This window comes from Gossypium arboreum, chromosome 3 (genome assembly GCF_025698485.1).
Source record: "Gossypium arboreum isolate Shixiya-1 chromosome 3, ASM2569848v2, whole genome shotgun sequence".
NCBI classification, from domain to species: Eukaryota; Viridiplantae; Streptophyta; class Magnoliopsida; order Malvales; family Malvaceae; genus Gossypium; species Gossypium arboreum.
Window position 1 is genome coordinate 46831095 of NC_069072.1, and position 16035 is coordinate 46847129.

Consider the following 16035-nt stretch of genomic DNA (forward strand, 5'->3'; position numbering starts at 1 on the left):
ACTCTTCACTTCATTTACGTATACTTGCTACATCTCGTCACATAATAAGGCCTTATTCATAAGTTTAGTACACATACCTGTAATCACCTGTAAAATAATTCAAGTTCATTCTCTCTAATGACATACCTCATTGGAATTATCACCAACTCACTTTTTGAGTTACCCGTTGAACATTCGGAATACTAATAGATACACGGGAAGTTCACACCTAAGTGTCATATAAGTAGCCAGAGCTACCTCATACTATGTAATGCTCGCATTTTGAGCTACTCACAGGCCTTTTTACCAAGTCTGTACCTGGACCCTATAGCACTATCATGTAACGCTTGCTCATTAAGCTACTCACGAGTCTGTTCACAAAGTCAGCACCCAGACCCATATAGCACTAATATGAAATGCTCGCTCAGCGAGTTACTCACGGGTTTAATCATGAAGCCATTACCCGGACCCACATTACATATAACATTTATCTCATGAACTCAGACACAACTCATGAATTCAGACCACATAGTTTCTCATGACCTACTTTGTATATCCTATACTATTCCTGAAGTTCAACGGGATTTCAAATCTAACCTGTTGTCATCGCACTTGCTCATAATGTAGGTTACTCTTATATCACATTATTTATACTTTCATGGCAACAAATAAGATTATGATACATGATAACATTAAAACATTTAAATATATATATATATATATTATCAACACATTTAAAAATAAGATATAATGACACGTTATTTACATATGTACTGACCTTGGTACAAAATGATGGGAACGAGCTTAATCCTCGTAAACTTTGTTCTTTCCCTGATCAAGACCCGAATCACATTTCTCTTGATCTAAAATTTTGAAATTTAGCTTATTTAATACTCAAATCATTCAAGTCAACTCAAGACTCATACTTTGGGAAAATGACTGTTTTGCCCTTAAACTTCGTAAAAATTAAGATTTTACCCCTAGGCTCGTAAATCAATTTTTATCGAATTTCTTTAAGTCTTAAGCCTAGTCGAACTATTCTTACTCTTATAACAACCCAAAATTCCCATTATTTCACAACATTACTATCTATTTCACAAACTTTATAAAATGGTTCTTTTAGGTGTTTTCCATGAAAATCACTTTGCAAAAGTTACTTATTTGACAACCATAACTCATATTGTTCCATAAAATTTCAGTTAACATCACATATGCTTTCATGGAAAAACCCTAAACTCTCAACCATTTTGCAAAATAGTCCTCTCAATAGCTAGATTAAGCTTTAGGGACAAAAATTTTCAAGAAATACCATCAAAATCACTTACTTGCAAGGGTGAAGAGTGGCTGGAAATTTCAAGCTTTCAAAACCCCTATTTTTTTGGTATTTTCGGTGGAGAAGAAAATGAGAAGAAGATGATATCTTTTTCTCTTTCTTTTTATTTTTATTTTATTCAATTAAGTCACCAAACATACCTAACATTTGACCTTTGACCTTTCTTGTCCCCTATGGCCGGCCACTCTCCTAAAAAGGGTCTATTTACACTTTAAAGACCCCTAATTAATGTTCCTTAGCAATTTAACATCTTTGGCTAGTAAAGCAAAACTTTTGCCCTTTATACAATTTAGTCATTTTTCACAATTAATCTCATAAATGCTAATAGTAGTTTACCAAAATTTTCATGTACTCAATTAATCATGCTATGACACTAAAATAATAATAAAAATAATTTCCCAACCTCAACTTTTTTGTCCCGAAACCACTATTCTGACTAAGACCAAAATCGGGCTGTTACAGTCTTCTTCTTCTTTCTTCCTTTGGCCAAATAGAGAATATAAAATCATCTCTCCATCCAATTACAATTTTCTTTTTATACTAAGTTTTTAGTTTAATTAAATTAATTGATCATGGTTTAAGTTAACTAGATTAACATTTGCTTAATTAATCAATTTATAAACATCATCGTCAACTACCATATGTTTTAATATAGTATATTTGCTATTTTAAGCCTTAGATTAATTGTAATTGAAGTCCTTTGGCTATTTTCTAATAAAAATTCTATAACAATTGGACTTTATAATTTAGCCCTTGAACCTTAATTAATCACTAATTTGGCTAAATTAACTATCCAAAATTCAAATCACCAATATAATAACTTCATGCTCGGTTTACGAAAATGGGATCCTGAAACCACATTTTTCGACACCACTAGAAATCGGGTTGTTACAATGGTCCAATGAAACACTCCAATAAAATTAACGTTATCAAGGTAATTAATGTAAATCTTAAGGGATAAAGATGTATAGAGTTTAAATCCCTTAGGATTCTCAATTGTAGAAAGGCTCTAATTTTAACTGTCGATGTAACTCAATCTATACCGTTGGATTTGAGGGAGCTCAATTATAAATAGAAGCCTTCCTCCTCATTTGTAATCACTTAGTTGTAAACCTTCAAAGTAATAGAATACTTTTGGAGAACATTTACTCAAACACTTGGTGTGCTCTATTTTTCTATGGCTTTTGGTTCGTTTGTGGCTCATTTCTCTTTTGAGTTTGCTTCCATTTTGCTTCGATGCCTTAAAGAGTTTCTGTGAGAATTCTCATTTTTTCGAATGTGAGGCTGACTTAGGTGGATTTTAATCCAAGAAATAGCCTAAGGTCACGTGGTTTGCCAAACCAAAGTTCTAACCTAGTGACAGTAGCACATGGTTGGTTAGGATATGTGTCCTTGACTCGACAAAATTGTCTTGAGCCTCTATATTGGCTCTATCACATGATTGTTGTCAGTGTTGTTTTTAGGTTTTGATGACTACCTTTTACCCTCATGTTTTATATCAACAGTATATTTTTAAGAATCAAAACTTTCAATTCATTAATTATCCTAAACATGAAATCAATGCTCTAAGTAAATATAACAATAGCCATCATACTAATATTAAAGAAGCAACTCCTTATATATATACATATATATATATATATATATATATATATATATATATATATATATATGGGGATAATATTTGGTATGTTGTCAAGGTGGAGTTTTAGACTCCACAAGGTGGTCGGGGTTGGCAAGTGTCCTATAGGGGTATAGCAAAATATTTAAAATAAATATTTTAAAAAGACACATGGTAGTTTTTTAGGGATGCTTGTGGAATAAAAAAGTATATTGTCAGTGTATCAAATATTAACCTTATATATATATATATATATATATATATATGGGGTTTTTTTATGAAAAATATTTGGTACACTGCCAATGGAGTTTTTAGACTCCACAACCATGATTAAGGGTTGACAAGTACCCTATAGAAGTATAGTAAAATATTTAAAAAAAGTAATGTTAGTTGTGAAATAATATCAATATACCAAATACTCAATTTTTTATAAAATAAATTATTTTATTACGAGCATATTTTTATCTTTTTACATTTTTATATTAAATCAATAAAACTCACATCTTATTTTATTTAAACTTGAACCATTATGTTTAAACTTTCAATTTTATCATTTAAATCAAAATTTTAATTTATTTTATATAAATATTTTGTACATTGTGAGTATTCTATTATCTAATATAATATTATATGCTTACTAGATGATAAAAAGCATAGAACCAGCACATAAATTAACAACTTAAAGGTAGTTAAGATGGAATGTTTGGACTATGACTATGACTATGACCATGACCAGCCACCATTAGCCTACAGATCTCATGGCAACATCAAATCCAATCACAAAACTTGGGATTTAAAGTGCAAGAATTTATGCTTTAATATTCGAACTTGCATGTGATAGTAGGCATTTTTTTAGTAACAAAAAAGAGGAAAAGATAGTCTTAAATGATCAGAAAATTACCAAGAGATTAATATCAGGTTTGGTTAATTGGTGTTACTTTACAGATACTAATCAAGAATTATTTAATTATTTTTATTGTTTTAAATATTGCAGTAATCAGTATTTCTGAATGGTAATGAGTGTCTTTCAGTCCAGTTAAAGAACACGAGAAGTTGTGATATTTGAAGTGGGTATAAGAATTGGCCGCCAAAACAAGAGAATAATAATAAAAAAAAAAAAAGGAAAAGCATAAAGAAACACATTTAGCACAAGAAAGCGACTGTTTATTTTGGCTGCATAGGGAATAGAGTTGGATTTCTATACATAAAAGCAAGTGAATGATTTTTTTTTTCTTTTTTGGAAGCTTTGCTAATAATGCAATCTACCACTTCTAGGTGATCTATCATCCATGGCTTCTGTCTGCCAACTCACTACCATTACAACAAAAAAGAAATATTACCCCTTTTCTTAACACCAAAGGAATGTAATTAACTAATAATTTTTTTTTCTTAATGGTAAGATTATTGTAGGATTTAAAGCTAAATTAATCATTTTTTATTTGTTTTATGCTATATTTTAGTCATTTATGTTTGAAATGTTACATTTTAGTTACTGAGCCATTAATTATCGTTAATAGTATAATGGTATATTGATGTGGCACGTTAAATCATCATTTTAAACAAAAATTTTATGTTAAATTTTACAATTAATCTTTTATTTTTTTTAATTTTGAGTAATTTAATCTTTTATATTCTTTTATCTTTCTTTTTTCTCCTTATGTTTTATTTTCTTTTGCTTCTCCTCTTTTTTCTTCCCTTTTTTCATTTCTTTTAACGTAGTTTTTCTATATTTTTCATTTGTTAAAGCTAGTCCGCAAGCTCACCTCACTCGAAAAAATAAATTGTTTTAAAAAAATAAAAGTATAAGAACTAGTTTTGACAAATAAAAAAAAATAGAAAAATTACGTTAAAAGAAATGGAGAAGAAAGAAAAATAGAGGGAGAAGCAAAAGAGAATGGAAAATAAAGAAAAATAAATAAATGAACGTAAAAGAAAAAAATTAAATTGTCCAAAATGAAAAATATAGGGACCGATTGTATAAATTAACTTAAAATTTTTATTTGAAATGATACGTCACCTTACGATTACATCGTCAATGGCTTAGTGACTAAAATGTTACAATGCAATAACGTGACTAAAATATAACATGAGATAAATAAAAGTGATTATTTTAATAGTTTACCCTTCTTTTAAATATATTTTAATTAATTAGTTATTTAATTTTTTTGCTAAAACAGTAATTCTCATTAAAGCAAATTAAAACGAAACAGTAGCAAAGTGTCTAGCAATATCAATACTGACAGAGTCGCGCATGAAAGAAGGTAAAATATGATACATAACAAAGTCATTAGTAGTAGAAGGTAAATTAAAATTTCAAAGAAAATTTGGGTTGCTACCCATTCCAGCAAAAGTATCTGCGCACAGAGGCGAATATGGGGAGGGTCCCGGCCCCTAAATGGAAATTTACTATTTAATTCTTTTAAAAAATTTAAAATAATAAAGATAAAATTATATTTTAATCCTTTTAAAATTATAAAAATTTAATTTAACTTTTTAAAAATTATAGAAAAATAAATTATTAAAAATTTAAATTTTATTTGGACTCTACTAAAAAAATTTTCTCGCTTCGCTATTGTTGACACACCGATCGCCCGATAAGACAGACTATGCCAGAAGGTGCTCAATGCAATGAATAACCAAAACTTGGAAGGATAAATTTCGGCAAATGGAGTTATGCATAAGACTAATAACAGAAATACCCACAATTGCGGTCAAAGTCACGGATAAATGGTTCCACCCCGCCGACCCATTAGTTATTTAATTAAAACATAATTAATTGTTAAGTGAAATACATGGATATGTAGTATACATTGTAATCTGTAACGAAATAACTAAAACAAGAAAGATACTTGGCTTGTGAAGGGTATATGATTCCAGCCCTTTTATTCATCCATGTCAGATTCTTGCAGTAACAACCTTACTTTCCTTAGATGGCAGAGTTATGATTAGGGTGAATCTCAAAATCCCCTATAGCAGCTACTACTGGGTCCCTCCATGTCCATGGCTTTACTGCTTTGAACACCTTTCAAAATCCTATATATATCTACAGGAATTTGGAACATACCCTCCTCCTGTTCTTCTTCTTTGTTTCTTCCATTGTTTAAGTTGAGCTAAAATTAGAAATGGTTTGCAGTTCTCAAAGGGTGCTTTTGTTTCTTATCTTTTTTGGGTTATTAGCAATTCAAGCTGATAAAGTTTGTGGGTTGAGAGGTATACACTTTGTCTTAAAACAGACAAGGAAGGCTGTTGAAATGAAGGAAATGAGAACAGAGCAAAAACCACTACCTGTAAACAACAAAACCGATCCAAATGAATCAAGCAAAAGAAGAGTTCGAAGAGGGTCAGATCCTATCCACAATAGATCTTGAATTTGAGGGCTACATTCAAGTAAGTTTTAACACTTTGAAATACAATGAAACAACTTTACACAGTGCAGATAATACCAGAAGGTGGCAAAACTGTACCTGCTGTCAAAAGAATTTTTTTTAAAAAATTATCAGGGGTGGTTGATTGGGTTCTTTTTCTTTTTAATCTTTAAAGAAAAATTTCTAGAGATGGATATATAGATGTTAGTAGGGGAAGCTTGGTCCTTGAAGACAAGTTAGTGAGTATGGCATCATCTTTGTATTGTAAGCTAAAGTCCCGAGAGGTGTTGAAGAAGAAAAGTATAGACCTCATATTAACGCCATTTATAGCTTCTTTTTCTTTTCTTTCAATATAAAATTTTACTTGTGTTTGCATCAGTAGCAAGTTTCTAGGTTTTTTCTTTTTTTGTATGAAAACGAACTATTATTATTAAATTATTAGATTAAATTCCGATGAATGACATGCCTTTGAGCGTCTTCCAACAATAAACGAAAAATACACTAGAAGGTTTAGAACACACAAAATAATTAATTAAAAGAGACAGTAATTTGAGAAGATTGAGGTTGATAGCTGCTTCCCAAAAAGACCCAAGTATCTGCGCATTTGTTCCGTGCACCAAAAACAAGCATCATAGAGTTAGAATTCATACAACAAAGGACTATTTTACACTCATCAATCAATAATAAGTTAGAATTTGAACAGGCTTTCATAAAATGTAACAATAACGTAATAATCTTTAATTAATACCAGTTTATCTCTCAGTATTCAAAGTTTCGCTTCTACACTAATTATAATAGGTCTGTGACAGAAAGAACTAATCACCCCACAATCCCGATGATAACGAATAATTTTATCTGCACCTTTTTTTTCTAAATTCTCTAAAGATGATTCATCGGAACCAATAAAATCTGGAAGATTGAGATTCTTTACGGCAAGAAAAAGCAGAAAATTCTCCATAATAAAATTGACCACTTAATACACACATGCTGTAGCAGTCACTATAATTAAATTTAATTAGTACCATATATATTTTTAGTCTGTTGTGGAAGTAAGCACTAAAGTTTTTAGATATTTAAAGAAATATGTTCACTACTTGTTTCCAAATCTGTATATTTTAGTAAAAATGAAGTCTAACTTTAATTAATCTCAAATGCGTAACTTGAAACAATGACATCAATCAAATTTATTCTGTACTTAGTGTTTTGGAGGAGCATCTTAATTCGACAGAGAAATGAATTCTGGATCAACATTATATCACTATAAATGAATTGACAGCAATGACTTTGAATTATTAATTTTCATGAGGGAGTAAAGTGCAATTTTTAACTATTAAGTTTGGGATTAGTGAAACGAGAAGACCTTAATTATGAAAATAATACAAAATTCCAATTTAAAACAGTGACCCAAGGCCCAAATGTCTTTGATCAAATAAGTGTGGAATTCAATAAAACAAGGTCAGACAGTAAAAGTGGATTTGGAATTTATAACAGGAATCGACCCTTTAACTGTGCATCTGGGCCGGGACTAGAGTTTGCTTATGGGGGAGTATGGATTATATATAGTATTTAAATCAACTTTTTAAGTTTGGTCTATTAGATCCAAAACATGGATTTAATTTTTTTTTTTTTAAGTCTACCTCAAGTTAAAAATTGTAAATTTAGATTCCACCCGAATTGTTAATATTTGATTTTTAGAATTATTTTATTTAAAAATATAATGCACTAAAATTAAAATAAATATTTTCTAATATATTAAAAATATTTATGTTAAGTTATTTAATTGGGTAAGTCTTTTAGATTTTGGATAAGAAATGTAATTTTTATTAGGTCAGTGATTTAATATATATAATTTATTATTTAACATATATAATTAATATAATTAATTTTATAATATAATATATTCAGATAATCTTAATTAAAGCTTGACCCATTTAAAAACAAAACTTAAATTTTATCAAACCCTCTTATATTTATCCAAATTCTCTTATTGTTCCATCAAGTCTTCAAGTTTGCGTGATTCAAGCCATGAGCAGCTCTAGCTGGGACTTCAATCTTCTTAAAAAGACAAAGCAAAAATTACAGGAGATGGGCTTTACTGCATATCCCTCGTCATACAAAAATGAGTTATAGGATCTCAGTTAAGCCCAACTCTGTTTGGAGGCATTCTTTGGGTTTCTAAAGGACCATATCTTCAAACTTCAAACTAAATTTTTTTAGGTTACACAGTTCAACCCTTAATTATTAAAAGAAAAAGTTATAAATGAATCAAAAGGGGTTTCCCAAATGAAAATACACTGAACTTGAAACTTGGAATTAAAGTTTGCTAACATAGTTGCTGACATAGTGATAATATATTTGTATTGTATGGCATCTTTTTTACTATCCATGCAAATAAAAAGAATGGAAGTTATTGAAAGGTTTGTTGTTTGGGTTAAAAAAAACCTCATTAAATTCACCTATAAAAGGAAAAGAGAACTTTAGCTCAAATCTACACTAAGAGAATTTCATGTTACAAGATTTTGGACACTTTTATCAAGAGAGTAGATTAGATGAAAGCTGACAAGGAATTTTGAAAGCAAAATCCAATAGATCATGATAATGCAATATTCTTATCCTCTATAATGAATGGCCCTTTTCCGTTTTGACAGCCTCCCAAGATTTTTCTTTTTCTCTACTTCTCTGATCTTATCTTCTTGAGTAATGTTTCATAGATGCAAATAAATGCATTTAGGTGGATGCTGATATGATCCACCCATTACTCCAAAAATAACATAAAAACTTTGTAAATTGTGGTGATAATTTCTATATGTACAAAAACCTAGAGCATAGTGAGGGAGAGGGGCATCTCTAATTTAATATTTGTATGTGGGGGGCCCAATCACTTAAAAAGAGTGGACCATGGAATCTGGTTCTGTAGGTTTGAATGGTTGGTGACACGACTCTAGTTGTTTCCGCAGGGAAATTAAAGTCAGATCAAATTAAGGACCATTTTTCCTGCTCCTCTCTGCCTTTTTACCATTGCCTTTGAGTCTTTAAAACCGCCCCAGTTAAGCTCTGCTGGCCACTTGGACATGTGCTTTCCCTTTTGAGGAATCCTCAATTATTAGGACAATAACCCTCTTGATTGCTGGTTGTTCTGATAAACATCACTAGCAAGGTCTCATTTAAGGAGAAAAAAACAATCCCAAAAAGGAAGATGGATAAAAAACTGTAGTAACTTTATTCCTGCTTATCTAAATATTTCTCTGATGGCGAAAGTATTGCAGCTACACATATTGAAAGTTTGCTAATTTTTAGCTCGTTGAGTTGCAGTTGAAGAAAGTAACTATTAATAGTAAAAATGGAGATGAATACTAAACTTTGTTTACGTAATAAATAATAAAAATAAGTTGTGATTTAAGTTTAACTCACTCGTCAAACTGCAACATCACTCTTATACTTTGAGCGAAATCAATCTCATACTACAACTTTCCACTTGGAAGCTTAGATGCAAACTGGTGAACACAAAATATTTTACTTAAAATTTAACAATTCTTAATTAAGCAAATAAAGTAATCTCACGTTCTTATACTAACTAACTTAAATAAATTATCTATAAATATAGATAAAAGGCTTGTTCAATTACAATCAATATCAATAACTAATTCCACTCAAACTGAAACAGTCATTAAAATATTTCCAATAAAGTGTATATTCGGTAGAAATCTTCTTGCCATCAAATTCTTTGAAAAACAAATATTGTATTCAAGGGAACTTAGATTGTAATGAAAGATTGAATCCCTTGGCTTAATTTTTTCATGTAAAGACTTCACTAATGAGTTGTTAAAAGTCTTCAAAAATCAATAATTAAAGGTTGAAACAGTAAATCATACTTTGAACACTAAAGATATATAATTTTATTCAATGTACCTACTAATGTTCAATATGCATAGTACATGACTTTAGTTAGTGTAATCATATAGTAAATCCATTAATCTTTTATGCGGTAATGAAGGTAAAAAAAATTCAACAATTGAGTATTCCTTAAATTACATTAGGCGTTGCAGCTAACAATTATAATTGGCATAAATTCATACACCACAATCAGTCGAAATTTAAACAGCATTCATCACTATCATATATAGTTGGCATTTTGCAAGTCTACAAAGCTGACATAAACAGAAAAAAGAAACTTGAATCAAAGCTAGATTCCATTCTAGAAAGCTAGAATTTTCATATAAAAGAACATGACTTTTAATATTTGTACTTAAAACATGCAACAAAGTTTGGGGGGTGGAGTGACGCGGTGAGTGGAAGACTATTTAGTATTGCAAGTGATAATAACAGAAGTTGAAATTTACAAAATAGTTTCCTAAGAGTATTTCTTCTAAAAAGAAGGTTTGGAAGATGAAAATAAATAAATAAATAAATAAAGGAAGTTTAGCACGAATAACACATTGTGAGGTGTCTCCTGTCATTCTGAATGCAAAGGGTATAAAGTTGTAATGAAAATGATTAAGGGTTGGAATGGAAGAAATGGTCAAAATGTAGTTTCAATGGTAGAGCATTACTTGAACTTTATTGTGTCAAATTGTGCACAAATGCGCGTGCTTCTTTGATGATGACATGATTGTCAGGACATTCCTCAAGTTGTTTTGGACTCTAATTCTTTGCTCTGTTTAGTTTTAGGGTCATAATTTGATTCATATTCATCACTCCACTCTTGTCACGCTGGGATCAAACTTTTTATTTGGTTTGAAATAGTTTAAATTTGATGCCTCCTTATCTATGATTGAATTATTATATGAAGGATTAAGATGAGTCGCAAAGCATAAAGGACAAAATATCACATCTCTAAACCAGTATTTCAATTGCATTCATTAATCATCTTCTATATTTAACCAAAATCCTTACTCAATGCCAAAAACAAAAAGAGATGAATGTATGCAAAGACTAACTTTATTATAGTCGAGTTAGTAGAAGAAAATTAGAACATGACTTGATGGCCTTGCCTTGCCGTATATTATTGCTTTTCAGACACCACGTGGAAGCAGAGAATTATGATTAAGAGGATGATAATGGCCCCTACCTACCCTTATATTTAACATTTAATTATTATTTTTTTTTATAGAAATGGCCCGTCCCAACCTTCCCAAAATCCATTTCCAAATCCCTTAATTTTTGTCTGGACATAAAATAGGCTGATTAAAGGACTCTATTTGAATGGTAGGCTTCAATGTATTTATCATCCCCCGTCTCCTACATTAACCTATTGATATTCAGTTTGATTTATGAAACCAAAATAATCATAATTTTCTTTATCAAAGCTGATCCGAATCACCCCTTCTACTAACTATCTTAAACATTAATAAAGTCATGAGGGTCATTGCTTGGGTTGTAAAACAAGGAAGGGAATGGATAACTTTTTTATCAGCCCTTTCTGGAATTCCTCCTTGCATTCAAAACCATTAAAGTATTTCCCATTCAAATGTTATTTTATTCTCTGCAATATAAATAAATAAATATGTTGATGTTTACTTACAGAGAAAGTATAGAGATTGGAATCTTTCAAGTATATAATAAACAAGTTACCTAGTCAACTGTGAGGTGACAAATGTGAGGCAGACACATGGCAAATCTGACTGCAGTGTGTGTATGCATCATATTCATCGCTGCCCACGTAGTCTGGTTTTTGTGTAAATGGAAAATCCAAAGCCTTGAATCATATGGAGTGGAGTATTATTTACTGCTCATAACTAACTCTGATCAGAAAATCACTTGAGGGAAGAAATTTAAAGATAGGGCAAAGGAAACGTGACTAGTGGTTGAAAAATCTTCCATGATATGCCTTTCTTAATTACCTCCATTTTTATCATTATTAATTTCGTGCTACTGCTATAACAATAACATTGGTTGATGATGATAATTATAAAATTAAAACTATACCATCTAAAATCAGTTTTCGTTCATCACCATCATCACCCCTTTGCCATGCACCACATCATCATAATTAAGTTCACAATCCTTAAACCATCAATCTATGTTGTAAATATGTAGACATCCTCAAGGAAAATGGTGTCCTAACCCCACAAAAAGGTCCCCACCCTCCTAATTCACCACGTCAAAGGCTTCACCCCTTTTTATTCTTTTCTTAGCCAACGGAGCTAATCAAACACCAAAACCAACCCACAATCTGAGTCCTCATCAGAGACACACACCCCACAAGCGCCGAGGTCGCCAACTCTTTATTACTCCTCAACATCTACCACCACCCTCAGCAGGAGGAGGAAATGGTGCTTTCTTACAAAGAATGCCTCAAAAACCATGCAGCTAGCTTGGGTGGACATGCCCTGGATGGTTGTGGAGAGTTCATGCCTACCCCTTCTGCTACCCCAACTGACCCTGCCTCCTTCAAGTGTGCTGCCTGTGGTTGCCACCGCAACTTCCACCGCCGTGACCCTTATGATGGCCCTGCTTTCATCCACCGCCTCCCTCCCCCACCTAATCCTAGCTCAAGTCCAAGCCCGACTCATAGCCCAGGTCCAAGCCGTACCCCACCTTCACCTGTGCCATTCTCTTACTACTCTTCTGCACCGCACATGCTGCTGGCCTTGAGCACTGCCTACTCAGGGCCAATGGATGAGTACCATTATCACCTCAGCAACTCCAATCCTTCGGTGTCAAGGATAAACAACAACAACCCAAGTGGGAGAAAGAGGTCAAGAACAAAGTTCACTAAGGAACAGAAAGAAAAGATGCATGCTTTCGCTGAAAGGCTTGGTTGGAGAATGCCAAAGGGTGAAGAAAATTTGATACAAGAGTTTTGCTATGAAGTTGGGGTTAATAGAGGAGTTCTCAAGGTTTGGATGCACAACAACAAGAACACTTTTAGCAAGAAAGAGCTATTATCAGTTGGAAATCTCAATCTTCACGACAGCCATGACAACAACAACAATATTGAAGATAATGGAAATGCTCTTGATTCCAATAGTCACATGCACAACAATGAGGATAGTATTCAGCTTCATATTTCTACTAATAATGGGTCTTCTACATCTTAATTTAGAAAAGACAAGAAAAAAAAAAAACTACTGAATTTGAAAGAAAGCAGCAGACATAGATGGTGTTTTTGCTGCTCTTTTACATTTGGGCCTTAACTTTTTTTATTTTTTCATTTTGGTGATTAGTAATCTAATTACTGGTGATGGCAGATGAAAGAAGGAGAGAACAGAGGATATGACTTGTGAGGATAACAATTAAAGAGAATTATTTTGTCATTGTTAATTCTATCTGTTAATTGATATTTAGACGTATTATAACATAAATCTTTGTCTTCTAGCTCTGACTTGATTGTTGCCTTTCTCTTCCTTGTTATGTTTTTTATTCTCTTGTTTTTGTTGCTTTTTTTTTTTTGGTGACCCTAAAGATTCTTGAGTCCTCTTATAAATAATTTGTCCTAAAAACTACTGGTTTTGTTCTAATTTTAGGTTACGATGAAATAGGACAAACATGCCCTGTTCAATTAGTCATTTATGGAGATTTTGAAGAAAAATGTTTACTCCTCCTTTTAACTTTGTATTATTCACAGATAATGGCTCCGCCTCTACTTTAGGGTTTGGTACACCTTGACTGAATTAAACCCCAAATCTTTTTCATTATACTTTTTTTTTATTCCCAGAAAATTTATTAGATTTCTTCATGTCTAATCTGGTCTATTTTTATATGTTATCTCTTCATATCTAATCTTGTAAGGCAAACAGGGTTAGGTGAAATAAAATAGAAGTTTGAATGTTGCCAACTTTTCCTTTTTATGCATTTAGTTAACTCAACGTAAGTGCCTAATTAAAGCAGCAGACCAAAGTTTCTTGTTTTAATTAAGAGAGCTTTTTGGTACAAAAGAAATTAAAAGGCATCACATGCTTTGTTTGACTAAAATAACTATAAATATGTTATTTTAACCTTTCCTTTTGGATTTTTTCAACATTGTGATTGGCAGCCTTAAAAGCTAAAACAAAACATGGATGAGCTCAAAATATGTTATTTAGTTGATAAAGAAAGTAGTAGTAGTAGTAGTAGTAGATGATGCATGAAGATCTGATGGAGGTGCAATATCATTGTCACCAGCTTTATCTGGAAATAGAAACCCCAACTCCCAAAATTTGGTCCAAGTGTTTAGTTGTAAGAATATTGTTGGTCCAAAATTTGCTTTCATGCCACTGAATCTGATCATATAATATATATAGATACATATGTAAACTAATGAATCTTCAGTCAACATGTTTGGTACAAAAGCTTTATCCTCTGAGCATGGAAGACCAACCATTATTTTCTTGTACAGCAAAAACACATACACACTGAGAAACAATTCTTTTCCTGCTCCTGGACTTTAGCCTGATATACGCAACTGTTGTGAAGTACATAACAGATTTTCATAAATAAATAACCAACTCGGTTTACATTGTTTGATAGCTAAATTTAAAAACTATGTTTTTTTTGCAATTTTAATTTTATTAATATAAAATCTAGATAGAAGTTAAAAATAATAATTTGAATATCTTATCATTTTAGCAAATATATATTTCAAATAAATATACTTCTTAAAAGTTGTGAAAAAAATAAAAATAAAATAAAGAACACACAAATTTTTACGTAGAAATCCTTTCGGAAAAAAACCACGGACAGAGGAGAAGAAAATTCACTATGTCGAATTTGAATAATTACAAGAGGAATAGACTATAGCTATTTATAGGCTTGTAAAGCCATATTCTAGTAAGACTGAAACACTTTATTCTAATTAATATTAAATAGATGGAATTTAACAAGGTTTACAAAACCTTATTTAAAATAAAATAAAAGAAGTGTAATTCTATATGGATTCTTCTTTTATTTTATTTTACCACTGTACTTTATTTAAATAAGGATTCGAGTCACTTAATTCTAACAATCTCCATCTTGACACGAATTCTCAATGAACAAGTTCTTCATCGCGAACTCTCAACGAACAAGTTCTCCACCTCTTCCATAAAACCTTTTAAGGGCTTAACTTCAACAATAAACACCAACCAAGTCTAAGCAATGCTCAAACTTGGTTATAGGAAGTGACTTAGTCATCATATCTGCAGGATTTTCATGAGTACTAATTTTGCTCACAACAATATCACCACGAGCAATAATATCATGAACAAAATGATACCGAACATCAATGTGTTTTGTTCTCCAATGAAACATTTGATCTTTTGTAAGAAAGATGGCACTCTGAGTGTCACAAAATACTGTGCTGATTTGAAGGTCTTCATTGAGTTCACTAAAGAGCCCCTTCAACCAAATAGCTTCTTTACAAGCCTCAGTAATCGCCATGTACTCAGCTTCAGTGGTAGACAAAGCGACTGTAGTTTCCAAAGTGGCTTTCCAACTGATTGCACAACTCCGATTGTAAAAACATAACCTTTGAGAGATCTTCTTCTATCAAGGTCTCCAGCAAAATCAGCATCAACATACCCAATGACTCCATCTCTAGTTCTTCCAAATTGTAAGCAAACATCAGTAGTACCTCGTAAGTATCTTAAAATCCACTGAACTGCTTTCGAATGTTCTTTACCAGGATTCGCCATATATCTGCTAACTGCACTAACTGCATATGATAAATCTGGACGTGAACAAACCATAGCATACATGAGAGATCCCACTGCACTAGAGTATGGAACATGTGACAGGTACTCAATCTCATCATCTGATTGTGGAGACAAAGCCAATGAAAG

At 31.7% G+C, this 16035-nt stretch overlaps 1 protein-coding gene across 1 annotated transcript; it reads left to right on the forward strand.

Moving 5' to 3' along the window:
* The first annotated feature begins 12061 nt into the window (after positions 1-12061).
* On the forward strand, positions 12062-13602 carry LOC108466044 (zinc-finger homeodomain protein 11-like). The gene has a single exon (XM_017766410.2). The coding sequence runs from the start codon at positions 12568-12570 to the stop codon at positions 13336-13338; it is 771 nt and encodes a 256-aa protein (XP_017621899.1). The 5' UTR covers positions 12062-12567; the 3' UTR covers positions 13339-13602.
* Positions 13603-16035: the final 2433 nt, after the last annotated feature.

What these genes read in the sequence shown, in the direction of transcription:
- LOC108466044 (XM_017766410.2), top strand. Translation starts at nt 12,568, where the DNA reads ATGGTGCTTTCTTACAAAGAATGCCTCAAAAACCATGCAGCTAGCTTG.